General features: G+C 42.5%; 1 protein-coding gene across 1 annotated transcript in view; it reads left to right on the forward strand.

Moving 5' to 3' along the window:
- Positions 1 to 18266, forward strand: part of SYPL1 (synaptophysin like 1) — a 212490-nt gene that overhangs the window by 119340 nt on the left and 74884 nt on the right. The window contains exon 4 of the mRNA XM_069229850.1: positions 10504 to 10708. Within this exon, the coding sequence (XP_069085951.1) occupies positions 10504 to 10708 (205 nt within the window). The remainder of the gene's footprint in view (positions 1 to 10503; positions 10709 to 18266) is intronic.

Raw genomic sequence — 18266 nt, forward strand, 5'->3', positions numbered from 1 at the left:
AGAACTCCGCAAACTCTTAACGTCGCTCAAGGTGAGATTGACTCCGTCTCTGTGTTTTTCAAAACATCCTACCCATTTCCCTGCACCTTCGGACAGTGGGGACAGCGCTCTTTTTAAGTTGTCTTTGTCCATTTGTGGCCAGCGCCTATATGTTGGTACTTGACCGTCTCCTGGCACGTCAGACCTTATACGTTACCTGATTCACCCCACTTTCTCTACTCTAGCCCTCTGGATCTAACCTGGATTTCTGATGGACACAAACTGTCCCTTCCAGGAACTGCTTCCTGGGTAATTCACTAGTACCAAAATATTTCTTCTGGGTAATTCCTTAGTACACTACTATCTCTTCCAGGAACTGCCTTCTGATTAATACACTACTACAAAACTATGTGTTCCAGGAGCTGTCCACTCGGTAATACTCTAATATAAACCTATGTCTTCCAGGAGCTGCCTCCTAAGTAATACACTACTATAAAACTATTTCTTCCAGGAGCTGTCTCCTGGGTACTACTCTAATATAATATGTCTTCCAGGAGCTGCCTCCTGAGGAATTCGCTAATACCACCTATGTCTTCCAGGAGATGCCTCCTGGGTAATTCACTATTACAAACTATTTCTTGCGGGAGCGGTCTCCTAGGTTATGTTCTAATACAAAGTATGTCTTCCAGGAGCTGTCTTCTGAGTAATGCACTAATACTTGTTGCCTCCTTTCTATCACAAAAGGGAATCCCCACTAGCTAGTCTTCCGGCCTGGCCGGGAAATCACATTTCCTTTCTACATCAACATTGTATTTCAAAAACCACACAAATCCTGCAGGCACTTATTCACTCCTACTATAATTGCCACAGAATGATGCCCTTTAAATATTAGAGTTTGAGGCCTAACCTCTCCTTACCCTTTAGGACAGCACCCTTAGGAACTCCCACTATTTGCTCGAATAGGCAGGTGTAATGCTCACCTGATTTGCGCGCAGTGTTCTAGTCAAGCGTCGCAGGCGGTGTTTCCTTCAGCTGCGGTCCAGTGAGCCGAGTAGATGGAGGGCTCCTTTCTGGCTTGCCAAAATGTAGTCGAATTTTCAGGAATAAAGAAGTGACATAGCTCTGGTAGCAATGTAGTAGTTTTATAAAAGAATAATATGGCCGGGAACAATGCACAGTTCTGTAACTGAATCTACACTCAGCTCTTACAAACAGCATCTTTTGTAGTCTTGGTCCACAATTGAAGTTCCATATCACTTATCACATTTCCAGTTATCAAAGTAGCGCAACTCTGTTATCTTTATAAATTTTAACAAAAGCAATAATTCTCTAAAAAGCATCTGACTACTTGCCACAAAAATGCAGCTGTGGTGTAGATAATATACGTATACATCCTCTGACATGCACAGTGTTTGTTGATCTCACCCTTGGAATTCTATCAGTGTATCGTCCCCTTGCTACTTCCATGCCCTGAAGTTTTATGGCCTGTCCTCCTCCCTCTACCAACCTTGACTTAAACATCTCATATCTCCCTTTCAGATCTGCCATGATTTAAACCTCCTCCTAACACTGGTATCAGAAAGTGGCTCAGGCTCTCATGTGTGTGACCTTCTAAATTATCTGTAGTATGTGAGGACCGACTGTAACTGCTTTGCCCTTCACCTGGCCTCTCTCTTCATTTTCATTCCAGTCTAACATCGTACCCAGTTTGAGGCCTGTACTTGTCTCACACAATATACACTTCTGCACCTTTCCCTTCTAAGTCATGTGTTGACCAGAGTGAGTCTTCTTTCTTTTTCTTGAGGCCTATTACACCTGCTACTGGCATTGTTCATGTATATTACATTCGACTAAGTCTAGTATAGTACAGCCTAGCTCCACAAGTGTCTGCGCATATGGACTGGTGCAGCCTCACTCAGATTAGGAGTCTTTTTCAGGTGTGGCCCTACAGTGGTTAGTAATTTTCTTCACAAATTCCATTGCTGCCTTAGGGGTAGTGATCACCTTCCTAAGTGCCACTTTGGTCGATGTGCAGCGGGCCAAATAGAGCATGGCGTAGGGTATCTCCTCTACTTTTTTTTCCCCCCCACAGGCAGATATTTGTGACAAGTCACCTGCATAGCTGCTGTAAAGTCAGGAAAGAAGGCTATGTAATTTCCTTGACAGTGGATAGTCTTTTTCTGCCTGGATAACTGAGGAACTACATCTCTATCATGATAATTAAGGAGCTTCTGTATGATGGGGCGTGGTGTCGTCCCAGGTTGTGGCCTCGCCCACAGGGACCGATGCGCCCTCTTCAGTATCAGCACATTGCCGAAGTGTTCCTTGCCAAACACATCCTGCAGCATCTTCTCCACTTACTGCTCCATCTTGCCTGTATTATTGGATTCGGCTATCCTGGTGATCCTCAGGTTGTTTTGGTGACACCCAGCTTCGAGATCTTTATTTTTAGCTTGTATCAGCGCCAGCACTTTCTCCATATTTTAGACATTTCTCTGTAGTGCTTTGCAGGGTGTCTTCTGCTGTAGAAATTTAGATTCCCCTGTTGCAGCTCACCCCCTCCTGGTTGTTAGCAGCCAGCCGGTTAGTGTGGGGATTTTCTGACTCATGGCCCCCCAGATCATCTAACAAATCACCCTGTACGCAAGACCGCCCTCACCGCCCCGGCCTGCTTCATACAGGTTTGGCCTTACTTCCCTGTATGCGGCTCAAGGGGAGAAAGCAGCAGCAGCTGCGCACAGCTCAGGCTGTGTCCAGCCGGTTGGCACACTGTTCCCTCCTACTCAACATTAACATTCACTGGGCCCACAGCATCTCATTAGCTCTGCCCGTCCTTCACACCTTATTGTGCCGGCCTCCATCTTGTTCTGGGGAAGTTGGAGCGCTCCGTGTGGCCTCTCACTCTCAGCAGCTGCCCACCGCACCACAGGGGCAGCGTCTCGTTTTGTGACGACCTGGCTCGATACTCTCACCACCAGGGGCTGCAGTAGTTACAACTGCCTTTTTCCACGTTGCAGGACCATGTGCAGAGATCCCTTCAAGGGTCGGATTGTCACCTTTATTGATTGCTCAGGGTTATTTCAGACATCTGGGGAGACCCCTCAGCACCCTGCTTGACATGCCCCGTTCCGAAGGTAGATCGGCAGTCATTGTAAGGATAGTGAGTGTTTTTGCTTCATTGTCCCCTGAGCCGCACTAGAATGCAGCCATCTTGCTTCTGGCACTCTAGAGTCCCCTGCTGCTTTGCAATTAAAATCAATAAAGATATATTTTTTTAAAAGTGAAGCCCAAAGCAGAGGGTCTGCCTTAAATATAAACTTTGGTCCCCTGTTTGATCTCTGTTCAGCGAGAGATCTCTCTTCCTTAATCAATTTGATAAGTTGATCTGTGATATAGCATGATATTAGATGTGTTGTGATAGGGATAGGGTTTGTCTCCTGAATGAATAACCAAGTTACAGTCAAATTAAATTACTTACAGGTTAGCATTGGTTAATTCTGAAGAGGATAGCAGAACAAAGAGGGGGCGTTGATTTTCTAAGCCATTGATCAATTTTCAACTTTTTCTAGAGTCATTTGCCTTACAGACCTGAAAAAGTCTGACCATGTATGCTCATCCTAGTGTTGTTTGGCTTGTCAAGCTACCTTTTATATATATATAGTCGGTCCTAAATACTATGGGTTTAATTCATTGCCTCTGAAGGATTTTTGGCAGTTTATATAAGGTAATGTTTAGGTCTAGTTTTTGAATCTTAAGTCCAGCTGAGAACCAACTTTCTTCCTTTAGAGAAGAATTGAGGAAACAGTGTAATGTATATAAAGAAAACATCAAATAGCTAATTAAACATAGCAAAGTGAAGTTGTTTTAAAAACTCCCTTCCATCGACTTGTAAGAAGTAAGAGACTGTAATACATGTTCATCAAGCTGCCAGATGGTATATTTAGTGAAGTTAATCTATTTCAAATGATTGATTTAAACTTGGAGCATGAAGACCTCTGCACAGTGGTATTTAAAGGCAGGAGAGTGTTTGCCAACAAAAATAGTTTTTGGTTTCAGCGTCCAACACCATCAAAAAGTATTCAGCTCATTAAGTGTAATTCATTACCGTGCTGTGCCAGGTTCATTTGATTTGTTGTCAGACGAGTATTGTTAATGGATTGCTTTAAACTTCCATTTGAACGAAGCAGCAGGTAACCTTTCTCCAAATGTATCTGCACTCGTTGTAGGCATACTATTGATTGGAATATTCCAGTAACTGTCTTGAACGTTGTGCAAATCTGAGATCTCTTCATTGATAGTTAAAATCATCTGATATTACTCAAGAAGTGCGTAAATAAAGGAGTTGAAGGACACAGTGGCAGAGATCATGTTTAAGTCACCTATTCACCCGAAACATTTTTAGGATGCTGATAAACATTTTGAAAAACAAGTGTATTGCTACCAACACTTGAACATTTGTTGTAAGAATGTGGTCTCTTCCTGTTATTGGACCATAAAAACTATGCAAGTTCTCCACTTAGGCGTTGAAAGGAAGAGGCCTGTGACCCTGTTACTTGGAAGACTTCAAATTCTAGATGAGAGAATGTATTATGCAACCACGTTTCTTGCAGAAACTAATGACTAATCATCTCTTCCACCTGCCTCCCAAAGGCGTGCGCTATCTCGAATCTCTACAAAGTATTTTAGCCTAACACAGTTCCAGGAGTCAGAAGAAGTACAAAACAATCCCTTTGTTCTATTGAATCTTGACCTGGACTGAGGCGATGTTATTGGTTGCTAGAATTGTTTAACAACGGTCAAATGCAGCTCAAGACCTGTCCTCAGACTTGAGAACATTGAGGAATTCACACCCAAGGACCCTAGCACACCTTATTTAGTATAGCATTGTCCCATGCCCACCGCTGGTTATGCAGGACTGTTGCTATAGTGCATTTGTAGAGTTTTGATGTAAGTAGTGTGTGCTACAGGCTGCTGATACCGAAAAACATTTTGCTAAGGTATGGGCATACCTACATTGTATGTCTGTCATTGCCCTTTGAACCCAATAAAGTTGAATGGCTTAGAATAATGGCTTATTGCTGTCTCTCTAAAAAGCACATTGAAGAATTTGAACGTTGGCTATCCAATAGACTCAATTACTCAGTGGTAAAATAGTTTACAAATTGGGACATCTAAAAGACCAGGATGCTAATGCAACAGGATACTTACTAATCTGGCTTATGATGTCTGCATAATCACTTGCACATACTCAAATGTAGCATCACACAAGGCCTTGTCTGCCTTCGAAATAGCAAGTGTCACAATAGCTGCCATGGTTCTCATTGTGTGTTCTTGGATGTTTCATGCCCAATAAATAGTTTTGTTCTTTGATGTCCCTAGCTAACAACTGCCACACAGAGCCGACTGTGTAGAACAGCCCAATGGCTTTAGCAGTTGAGCTTTATGACAGTTAAGACCTTCTGCCAAGAAAACAGTTAAGCGTAGCTTTGGTGATTGAGCTATTAATGCAAATCATACTTTAGTCCACGTTTCCCACCCATTTATAATACTCTGTCTCCTAGGAGTGATACTTAGACATAAATACCAATGCAGCTTCAGCACAGAAGAGTTCCAACCAGTTTCTCTGTGCTAAGTGACTAGTGCTTTAAGTTCTGATTCTGTCAGTCAAAAATAATATTGAAAGTTGTCAATCTATTTCACCACCATTTGAGGTGTTCGCTGGCAATTCTGAGCATTACCACATACTTCTTTTTTTCATGTGTGGCTGCCAATAGGAAGACATTATGGAGAAGTTCCAAAATAACTGGAGCTGAATCAAGTAGCATATCATAGTATCAAAGTATCATTTCAGGCTTCATAGACCAGGAAACCCACACATGAGGAAAAGTCACCAGGGTGGCTGTCTGCAGTTCAGTACTGAAGCGTAACATGTTATCTCAGAAGACCATGTTAAAAAAAACATTGGAGCAAAAGTGGCTAAGATGTTCTTGGAGTAGAAAGCAGATTGTCCCTGGCTAAAGCCATATCATTAGAGGTTATGCAGGTATGTAAGCTTTATTGACCATGTTGTGTCAAAATAAAATGAATCCATTAATTAATAACTGCCACCCCATGAACAGAATTCCACAGGTTATTATTGTGACATAATTTACTGAAGGATGTAAATATTACTTCTGAAGGATACTTTTAAATGCAGATTCCTCACCTTGTGACTATCTCAAGGTGCCAGACTGGATCTAAAAATAATTCAAAGCAGTGCCCCTTCTACAATATTGCCCTTCACCCCCGAAAGTGATCAGAGACATCTATTTTTTTATTTAATTTATGAAGTGCATGGCTACTGAAACAGTGGGAATCATGTAAAAACTTCTGAGACAAGGGTTAGAGTTGCAGCTAGGTAGAAGACAGTTTGAAAGCTTAGGTCCTAGAAAGACAATAGAACGCCCCCCTTGTCTAGCTAATTTGAGCAGAGGGAAGGACAGCCAGATTTTGACACTGCATCCTCCCCGAAAAAGCAGAAGTCGTTCTGGTAGATGAGGATGAATCAACTATCTTAGAAATCAAATGTTCTTGTGATGGCTTTATGCCTAGAGCAGAGAGCTCTGAAGGTGATTCTCTTATCAGTAGGATGCCATTGAAGCTTCCGGAGATGCAATAAGACCGACTCAAACTTCAAAGTAAATAAGCTGCTGCATTCTGGACACTCTGAAGTCTTTTCACAGCAAACGTAGTGGCTCCTAAATATAAAATCTTGTCATAATTGAGGTGTGAAATGATTAGAGTCTCGACTATGTTCCTCTGAGAAGTAACTGACAATGGCTAGAGGATCTTCCTTAAACTTCTTAGTAAGCCATAGTATTCTGCAGCTACTTTGTCAATTTGGAAGTCCATAATCAGTTTTTGCCAAGCCTGAAGCTTAAATCTTTAACTACTCAATTCACAGAAGGAAAAGACCAGAGATCTGTAAGCCGCTGTTGCGGTCCACAACGATTGGGCTGATTCCCACCGGCTATCTTTTTCTTCTTGTTGCCATTAAGCTTTAGACAGTTTCTTCCCATTCAGTGTGTGCCCTCTGTCAAACACATGCTCAGACTAGATGGTGCAGAAGCATTCAGTGAGTTTAAAGACCTTGATCTGTATCATCAGTATATGAAAGCAGATTAGGGTCATAGGCTTTTTCTGTGTTCACCAAAGGGCAGGCATCGATGTTACTAAATTTAGGGCTCAAGGAAAAAAACAGAAGACACGCAATGTTTTGAGACCACTTGAAAAGCTTGATTCTGTAAAAATGAGCGAAACCACAACAGAGCAATATTTCGAATAACTGTCAGTCTTCTCAGCAGCACAGAGTGAAAAATAATTTCGAAGGGTGCTCTCAGGTATAAAAGAATCAGCAGAGCTGTACTTTCTCTATTAAAATTGCTTTTAAATTCTGTTATCCCCAAGAGGGCAGTTCAGTACTGTGCTGGGTGAGAGCCCATTTGAAACCTGTGAAGAAGGTTATTCAGTTTGAGATATTTGGACAGTTGACGATAGATATGTTTTTTGAAGGATCAAATGCTGATCACTAGGAGTGAGATAGGATGGACATTATCAGGCACCGATCCATTTAGATCAGGTTTCTTTAATAAAGGAAGCACTGTGACATTTTTTCAAGCCAAGCGGACACATCCTAAAGTGTGGAAGTGTTAAGTATTTTTTACTAGCAGAGGAGCAGGCCTGCAGCACTGATTGTGCCACCCACTAAAGTAGCCCTCTACAGGTCTCAGGCTTGCCATTACAGTCTGTGTGCGCTGTTTCAAACTATCATTTCTGCCTGGCAAAATAAACATTTTGGCAGACCCAAACCTTGCTTTTTAATACATATTTCACCCTTAGGGAAGACCCTGGACAGCCCAGAGGGCAATGCGCATTGTATTTAAAAGAAAATAAAAAAGGTTGGACATGTACTTACATGTCCTGGTAGTGAAAACGCTTAAATTAGTTTTTCACTACTCCAAGGCCTACCTCTCCCAGAAACTAACATTGGAGCTACCTTATTACATTTAGTAAGCTGTAATTTCCAAATGGTAGTAGGTAACCAGTTCATGTTTGGTGTCTTTTGAATTGTAATGAAAAATCCTAAGCTATGCTATCACAATTTAGAAATTGCCACTTTTAGAAAGTTGGTAATTTCCGGTCTTAGACATTTAGTGCTTGTAGCCTGTACCTGGCTCACATGACTGGGTGTAGTTTACAGTTGAGCTTTGTGTATTCCTCCTGGACTGCTACACCTAATAGGGATCTTAGGTGTGCCTAATTGGGCCATCACTGGCAGGATGGGAGGGAGCAGCTGGGCACAGTCCCACTTACACATGAATTGGCTGTGCCCTACCACCACACAAATTATTGCATACCCCTTATAGTTAGTCTGGAGCCAGGACAGGGGAGTCAGGATGCCTGAGGACTTCAAAGGAAAACCTCTAGAAGCTTTTCCCCCACTTTAAAGGCTTAACTGAATTTAAAGGACTGCCTCTCTGCCAGACTGCTACCCTGCTGGACTACTGCCTTGCTATCCTTTTGCCTGGGTGGGAAGGACTGGACCTGCATGAATCCCATAATGACTCCAGTGGCTAGATGGCTGGCCTTCTGACTTAAGCCTCAGGGGCAGAAGGCTCGAACAACCATGACCCAGCACCTGGACTCCGCCATCTTTGAGTCTACCCTGCCAAGTGGTTCCACCCTTATCCTGGATTTTTTTCAAATGGGTTTAAAGTGCTCTGCCAGCCTCTGTGGATCCAGTGGAAGTGACACATCTCCCGTCCGCTGTGCGGCGCAGCCCTGATCAGAACAGATGCCTCACCACTACTGTGTGGATTGAAACCACTGCTAAAACCCGTATCACATTGCAGCTTGTTGCTGCATTAGAATCGCCACAACACAGTGCATCCTCAACGTAGTCTCTCGCATCCCTCATTGACGGCAGCCTCGATGATGACACCAGACTATGTATCACAGCTTAGCAGCTCCTTGGAACCATCTTTTCACCCAGACTGCACACCTCCTCCTTGATGACGCAGGACCTTGCACCACAGCTTCGCTGCATCTCGGAACAGTCATCGCTTCCATCGCTTCGGCTGTGAGACAGATCCTCTCTACGCTCCGCAAGCCGGGATTTAAGGTATTCTGTTCAGCAGGCTTAACTGGGTCCCTGTAGCCAGCTCACGCTCCATCATGGTTAGCCTGAACTTGTGACTTTGTCCTGGTGCATGACCAGATATACACAGTTTGGGCACAGTTTTTCCAAAATTCTTTGAAACTAAATATCGCTGTTTCTACTATTTAGATTTTAGTTGTTTTGGTCCTGTTTTATTTATTTAAAAACGATTCTGTTTGTCTAAACTGCTGGGGGATCCTTTTGTGGTGTGTTTTTCAGTGTGATACTGTTTGAAGTGTTGCAGATGTATTTTACACATTGTTCCTGAGTTAAGCTTGACTGCTCTGTGCCAAGCTATTTGAGGGTTAAGAACAGGTTAATTTAGGGTTTTCTTTCGACTTCACCTTGACGGGTTGTGGTGGCTGCTTGAGAAGGGTTTTACCCCCCTCAACCAGTAACCCAGTTTCTTACAACTTGTACGAAAAAAAAACATAGAAATCAAGGACTATAAAGTAAGTAACCATTTCTCTGTAAAATGTATCTAACTTCGTTTGTCCTCCCTGTGTCCCGTTAGTGTTTTATTGACTACCAAAATTGGTTTAAAGTCTTACTATGTGAGCCTGCAGATTTATTGTTATGAACGTCATCACTGACTATCCAGGTATCCCCAGGTGGTTTGAACTGTGATACTAAAATATAATTGTGATGTGCATTAAATAGTGTGATTCCGACATCAAATTATGTGGGTGAGTTTTGCATTCCTAGGTAACAGATTCTGGTGGTCATTATGACCCTGGCCGTCATGAGACTGTCAGGGCCGTGGTGGAGTTCGGACCGCCGCCAAAGCAGCGTTCCGGCCTCCACATTGACCGTGGCAGAGCCACCACGGTCGAACCTCCGACACAGTCAGGTTGCCGACAGCCTGGCGGTCTCGGTGGTTGTAATCCAACAGGGTGGTGCTGCATGCATTAAGGCCCTGTTTCCCGCTGGACCAGTGGGCAGAAACCCTGTTTTCGCCCGCAAGCCCAGCGGGAAACTTGTAATAGGGCCAGCGGTGTTCTGGACACACTGACGGTCAGATGGCAGTAAGAGTTTGGCAGGTGCCCTCCACCACATACCAGACTCATAATGAAGGCCTTTATCTTTAGAGATAACTACAAGTTTGCATTTTGTGGAAGGTATTCATTTGAATTGTCTTTTTCCGTATTCATCAGCTTTATTTTATTTAGCATTCAAATAGTTCTCTCGTTCACTCGCTTCTAAGCGTGTATCTCTTATGTGAAAAAAGAAAACATCCTGAAAGTTTAATGCGGTTTCCTTCTCAGAGAAATGAAACAGTTGTTTTAAAAAAATGTTTAATAGGATTCCCCTTTTTATTATCTTTTTAGGTTGAATACTGTTGTCCTGGCTAAATCAGAGGTGCCGTTTTGCAACACTACGTGGGACAGGTTTCACCTAACTGGCGACTTCTCATCTTCGGCGGAGTTTTATGTTACTGTTGCTGTCTTTGTATTCCTTTACTGCATTGGTGCACTTGTCCTTTATCTCGGCTATATGCACGCTTATAGAGAGTCAAGGACATTACCAATAATTGTAAGTAAAATCACATTGTAAAATGAACGAGGTGAATTTTTTTTTTTTTTTTCTTTCTAAAAACAAAACTAGTATATTAGGACTGATTCAGGTCACATTGATACCAGGCAGCTTCTTGATGAATTACATTTGCTGGTGTTTAACATTTGCCTCCACCAAAATATACCATGCTGTTTTGTGTTAAAAATCAGTGTTTGGCTAACTTTCAGATTTCATTTTAGCATTATTGATATGGATGTATGTGGTTTCACAGGTTATATTAGTTCTGTGAAAACAGAAGTGAGAGAAATCGGCATTATGATTTCTGAAGTTTTAGTTACAATAGCTTATGTTCCTTGCTATCAAACGGTCAGCCAGATAAATAATTGCGGATCCCGAGCAGGATTTCAGAAGGATTAGGAAGGCACTGATACCAAATCAGTTATTACGGGTAAGTACATTCCCTTTTTTCCCCCACTGCGAAGAATAGCGTAAGGTTTTGTGGGGCACAAACATTCCAACAGGTTCAGATATTAAAAAAGGAAAAGTAATCAGTAAGAGAAAATATTGGGGAGGAGAATGACAAAATGGTGGGGACTGAAGCGGGTTGCAAGCATTAAGTGATAAAGTGAAATGTCGGCAGGAATGCTCATATTGACAGGTTCGTAAAAATGTTGGTGTTTGGAATGGAGGGAGCCGGAAAGAGTAGGAGAACAAACCTATTCTTGATGAGCTCCCTCTTTATGCTCCATTGCATGTCAACTTGTTGAGTTGTTGAAAGTGATGTTAGACTTGATGCTTTCACAATTTGATGAACTTTTCCTCAGTAGAGCTTTCCACGGTTCATCTCCTACATCATCACAAAGTGCTGCTTCATGCTGGACCTTCTTCCGGTTTCGTAGTATCTCCCTCCCCACCAGAACATGCCTTACTTAACAACAGTTTTAGCTCCTTTGTTTCCCTACCAACGTTTTCACACCTTATCTTTCTTTTGAAATGACTGGGCAAAGCTCAGTGATGCTTCACATAGAATTTCCTGCCTCCTTAAGGGGGGAGGGCCTTGTAACTTAATTTGTTTTCTTACTGCTCTACCTATATTGTTGACAGAGTAATTCATCTGAATTTAGTCTTTTACATTCATTTTGAAGCATGCCTTCCAGACTTCACTTGTTTTCATGGCATTGTTTTATCTGCTTCATTTGTGTGATGTGCAGATTTGCAGAAGCCACTCGCCCTAGAGGGTATCCTGGCACTTAACAGATGTGAGACTTGACAAACCTAAGACCTAGCGGAACGTCTAGAAAAGCTAGGTCTTCAGCTTCTTGAGAAGTGAAGAGGAGGATCTTGCGTGTAGTGGCATGTTGTTACACACTTTAAGAGCAATTTAGAAAGCTTGATTGCTGGGTCTGTTTTTTTTTTTTTTATGCAATCTGTGCGATTAGGAGTCCGGACGAGTGGAGCTGTCTGGAAGGTTTGTGAAAGCAGATGTGGTTTTTGAGGTATGCTGGGCCAGTGTTGTGTAGTGCCTTGAAAGTGTGGGTGCAAATTTTGAACTGTGCTCGTTTGGGTATGGGTAGCTGTTGGAGCTCTTGAAGGTATGGTGTGATGTGAGTGTGACATAGAAGGTTGAAAGCGATTCTGGCTGCGGAGTTCCGAATGGCCTGCAGCCTTCTGGTGAGTTGTTTTGTTGATCCCGGTGAGACTCTTTCCAATAATCAATAGCATGTAGCCAGAAATGGAAGCGAGCCGGTAATATGTTGGTCAAACCTCCAGTTTTATTAACTCTCTCTCACCGTTACTGTTCCTCCGCTTTAGTCACCCATCGTATTACGTTTCTGTGGAGTTTCTACTCAAACACAGCAGTTTTTAACATCTCTGTTGCGCCCTTGGTGTATCCAGTGTAGATTTGTGGCTTCTGTTTCTACATGGAGACCAATACCGAGACTCTCCTACTAGTGAATATGGAACTTGTATGATTGCATGGAGCTTCCATTTTAGGTTAGTGGAGGTACAGGTCTTTGTTATCTCTGGTTCTAACTTAAGTAAGTAAAAGGCAATCATGATTTGTGGGAGTGAGGACTATGGATTGTCCCTTCTGGCCGCATGAAGTTGAAAAATGTTGTTCCACGCTTAAGAAAGCTTAATATCTGGCATTAAAACTGGATGGTGGCCAAGCCTTATGTTTCAATTTACTTTTCTTGCTTTTTCCCATCTTGTAGCACTTCCTTGTTTTAATAAATCATTGCATGCTGTTGTGACTGTGATAATCGAATCAAGATGGAATCAAGACTGAAACGTGTTACACCTGAGGCTCTGAGGCTGCCACTCTTTGTGCAGAGTGCCACAAGCTTTTCTTATTCTGGCTACATGGGAATATATCTCTGCAAACACTTTCTGCATTTCTTGCACAACTGTTTCTACTAGAATTATTTTAAAGGCTTCATTGTGCACTATTCACTGTATGGCCCAGCACTCATCTGTTAACCCCCTAGGTGCTGGGCATTTCCTAAAGTCCCACCCCCCCAAGTGCTGAGCTCTCTTTTGGATATTTGGGGTAGTTCGCGCTTAGGCCTTCATAACTTTTTTCTCACATAAGCTATCCACACCAAATGTGTGTCTTTTTTTTTTTCCCCCAACATCCTAGAGATTCTAAAGGTACTCAGAGTTTGTGGATTCCCCTGGAGGAGTCCAAGAAATTAGCCAAAATACAGCTAAAAACAATTCAGAAAAAGGGGCGCTGAAGAAAGCATGTGGTTTCTTCCCGGAAAATGGCATCATCAAAGGGTTGCAGTGCTAGAATCACCATCTTCCCAGCTTTCAGGAACAGGTAGATTTGAATCAGAAACCCAAATGTTTCAACGCAACTTTGGCATTTTACTGGGACATACCCCATTTTTACTATTATTTTGTGCTTTCAGCCTCCTGCCAGTTAGTGACGGAAATGGGTGTAAAACCAAATCTGGATCCCGGACATCTAAATATTTCAGAAAATTTGACAAAATTCTAAATTCAGCAAGGGGTCATTTGTGTAGATCCTTCAAGGTTTTTGCTACAGAAAGTAACAGCTAAAATAAAAATATATTGAAATTGAGGTAAAAAAGTAGTGCCATTTCCAGCCATGTTTTCTTCTATAACTTTTTCCAGCTATGGCAGATTTTTTAAAGCAATATACCGCTACGTCTATTGGACTCTTCTGGTTGCGGGGATATATAGGGCTTGTAGGTTCATCAAGAGCCATAGGTACCCAGAGCCAATAAAGGAGTTGCACCTTGCAATGGGTTTTCATTGTATGCTGGTATACAGCAATTCATTTGGTGAAGTATAAAGACTGAAAAATAAATATCAAGGAAACCTTCGTAGTTCCAAAATGGGCACAAGGTAAGGTGTTGAGGAGCAGTGGTTATTTGCACATCTCTGAATTCTGGTCTCCCCATACTAGCATGTGAATTACAGAGCATTTCTCAAATAGACTTCTTTTTTACACACTGTCTTACATTTTGAAGGAAAAAATGTAGCGAAAGACCAGGGGCAATAACAATTGTTCTGCTATTCTGTGTTCCCCCAAGTCTCCCGATAAAAATTGTACCTCACTTGTGTGGGTAGGCCTACTTTTTGGAAAGTGCCTAGCTGTGGTCTTTGGCCTCTAGCTCAGCCGGCACCTAGGGAAACCTACTAAACGTGCATTTTTGAAAACAAGACACCTAGGGGAATCCAGGATGGGTTGACTTGTGGGGCTATCACCAGGTTCTGTTACCCAAAATCCTTTGTAAACCTCAATTTGGCAAACAAAAACAAAACACTTTTTCCTCACATTTCGGTGATGGAAAGTTCTGGAATCTGAGAGGAGCCACAAATTTCCTTCCTCCCATCATTCCCCCAAGTCTCCCGATAAAAATGGTACCTCACTTGTGTTGTTAGGCCTAGTGCCCACGACAGGAAAAGCCCCAAAACGCTACATGGACACATCAAATGTTTACATTGAAAACTGACGTGTTTTTTGGAAATGGCCTAGCTGTGGATTTTGGTCTCTAGCTCAGCCGGCACCTAGGAAAACCTACCAAACCTGTGCATTTTTTTTTAAACTAGACACCTAGGGGAACCCAGGATGGGGTATCTTGTGGCGCCTTCACCAGGTTCTGTTATAGAGAATCCTTCGCAAACCTCAATGTTTGGCAACAAAAAACATTTTTTCCTCGCATTTCGGTGATAGAAAGTTCTGGAATCTTAGAGGAGCCACAAATTTCCTTTCAACCAGCAGTGCCCAAGTCTCCTGATAAAAATGGTACTTCACTTGTGTGGGTAGGCCTAGTGCCCGTGTCAGGAATAGATCACACAACGGTCAATGTTGGTCCTTACATGAGGGCAACTATTGACCCTGGAGTGATCCATTCCTGACGCAGGCCCTAGGTACAGGCACTCAAGTGGGGGTAGTGTTGTATCAGGATGGGGAAACACTGGGTGGTAGGAATTTTGTGGATCCCAGCATATTCCTGTAGTTTGTGTGACAGAAAAGGATGAGAAAATAGAATTTTTTTTCTCCAACATTTCAGCTTTGCAGGGTATTCTAGGTAAGAAAACTTTGGGGAATCCACACAAGTTACACCTCTGTGGACTTCCCCCGGATGTCTAGTTTCCAGAAATGTCTGGGTTTGGCAGGTTTCCCTATATGGCCGCCGAGCCCAGGACCAAAAAAGCAGGTGCCTGCCTTACAAAACCAGGTTGTTTTGTGATAGATAATTTTGATGTCGCCACAATACGATTTGTGCAGTGGAATTTGGAGCTGAACTAAATGGGGAGCTCCCAAGAGAGCACTCTCTCTCTCTCTGCTTGCCGCCGCATGCACCTGCTCTCTGGGTTGGGCTAACCCACTATTGTCCCGCTGCACAGACTGTACTTGTGAAGGGACAGCAAGACTGTCTTCATCACCTCCCTCATAATCACTGGAAGAGGAGTTATTGAATGGGACTCCTCCGAAAGAAAAATCACTCCCAGAGTCTGCACCATTGTCCTATCCCTCAGATGCTGTCTCACTATCTGCTGTCTCAGTCTCTGATCCTACATAGGAGATGTCCTCTATAACCTGAGTTAGGGCTTGAGCAGCAGTCATCCAACAAGGCACAAAACAGTCTTGATATAAACAGACAATATGACAACAATGTATTATCTGAAGAAACAAGGAGGAGCACATTCATCTCAACTGTCCCTTCTAGCCCAAACCATATGGAAATGGGCAATTCACAATCACATTTACTTGCTAGCGGAATACATCCCAGGGATACACAATCAGCTAGCGGACCTCTTAAGCAGGACGCAGCAAAAGACACACAAATGGGAAATTCACTCTCCGGTGCTTCAGCAGTACTTTCAAATGTGGGAAACACCAGACATAGACCTATTCGCAACTAGCGAAAATGCAAAATGCCAAAACTTAGCATCCAGAAACCCACACCCTCTGTCCAAAGGCAATGCTCTGTGGATCACCTGGTCAGGGATATTTGCTTACGCTTCTTCCCTCTCTCCCGTTCATTTCTGGTCAAAGAACTGCGTCACACCTCTCTCACCATGATACTCCTAGCCCACACGTGGGCACGACAACATTGGTGCACAAAACTCCTAGATCTGTCAGTAGTACCTCATCGCAAACAGGCCAGATTTGTTGACACAGAACAAAGGTAAAATCTGGCATCCCATTCCCAGTGTTCTCAACTTAGCGATTTGGCTCCTGAAGTCATAGAATTTGGATACTTACACCTTCCATTAGAATGTATGGTGTTCTAAAACAGGCATGCTAACCTATAACTAGGCAATGCTATGCTAACAAGTGGAATATTTTTGTTTACTACTGTCAGCCCAAAAATATAGACCGATTTAAAGCATCCATACAAGATATTGTATGCTACCTGCTTCATCTACAAAAAAAACAATTTAGCTTTTTCCTCGATTAAAATTAATCTTACTGCTATATCAGCATACTTACAAACTATACAACATACTTCTGTCTTTAGAGTCCCTGTAATTAAAGCCTTTATGGAAGGACTTAAGCGTATTATTCCACCAAGAACCCCACCAGTTCCTGCTTAGAATCTGAATATTGTACTCACAAGATTAATGGCACTGCCATTTGAGCCCTTGCATTCATGTGATATTCAATTTTTAACTTGAAAAGTTGCTTTCTTAGTAGCAATTACTTCATTAAGAAGAGTTAGTGAAATACAAGCATTCACTCTGGAGGAACCATTTTTCCAAGTAGTACTTAGGACAAATCCAAAATCTTTGCAAAAAGTAGTTTCTCCTTTTCACATCAACCAAACAGTGGAATTGCCAGTTCTTCCTACAGCCAGACTCAACTGCTGAAAGAGCTCTTCATACTCTTGACCTTAAAAGAGCTCTAATGTACTGTGTTGATAGAACAAAAGAGTTTAGAAAAACTAAACAGTTTTTCGTTGCTTTTCAGCAACCGCATAAAGCAAATCCTATCTCTAAACAAGGATTAGCTTGATGGATTATGTAATACAAACCCTGCACACGCTAGGGTTCTCCATAAACTACCAAAAGTCACAACTACAACCTGTGCAAATACAACAGTATTTAGGGGCAATACCAAATACTCAAAAAGCGCTTGCAAGTCCAAATACGCAAAGAATACAAGCATTTCACAATTTATTGGCACAAATACAGACAGGTCAGCAGTACACTGTCAAATTGGTCATGAAAGTATTAGGCATAATGGCATTGTGTATTGCAGTTGTTCCACATGCAAGACTAAACATGCGGCCCTTGGAACAGTGCCTTGCACAACAATGGTCACAAGCACAGGGTCAACTTCAAGATCTAGATAGACCGCCAAGCATGCATGTCCCTTCAGTGGTGGAATTCCACAAATCTAAACAAAGGGCGGCCATTTCAAGACCCTGTGCCTCAGACCATACTTAAAACAGATGCATCAATGATTGGCTGGGGAGCTCACCTCAACAATCACAACATTCAAGGACAATGGGATGCTCAACACAAACAGCTACACATAAATCACTTAGAGCTGTTAGCTGTCTTCCTAGCACTCAAAGCTTTTCAGCCTCTCCTTATTCACAAAAATGTCTTGATCAAAACAGACAACATGACCACCATGTATTACCTAAACAAACAAGTCGATGCCCATGCTCACTATTACCGAAAGGAGGAGTCCTTCGATCCCGTGATTCGAGAAAATACTTCTTTGACGAAAAACAACTTGTAACACTCTGAGCCCAACTCTAGATGACGGACGGACCTATGCATAGCATGTGAATCTGCAGCACTACATGCCGCGAACAGATGTACACTGAGTAAGTGACATTTTCCACATAAATATATGTATAAAGAGATCACTTTTACATGTGGGTGTGGTTTTCCTGGGGGGCGATCGCAGCCCCCAGGGAAACCACACACACGTTGACAAAAGTGATCGCTATATATATATATATATATTATGTTCGACTGCATGTGTAGCTGCAGATACACATGCTGTGCATTAGTCCGCCATCTAGTGTTGGGCTCGGACTCCAAGTTGTTTTTCTTCGAAGAGGTTTCTTTTGAGTCACGG

The sequence above is a fragment of the Pleurodeles waltl genome, chromosome 4_1 (assembly GCF_031143425.1).
Source record: "Pleurodeles waltl isolate 20211129_DDA chromosome 4_1, aPleWal1.hap1.20221129, whole genome shotgun sequence".
NCBI classification, from domain to species: Eukaryota; Metazoa; Chordata; class Amphibia; order Caudata; family Salamandridae; genus Pleurodeles; species Pleurodeles waltl.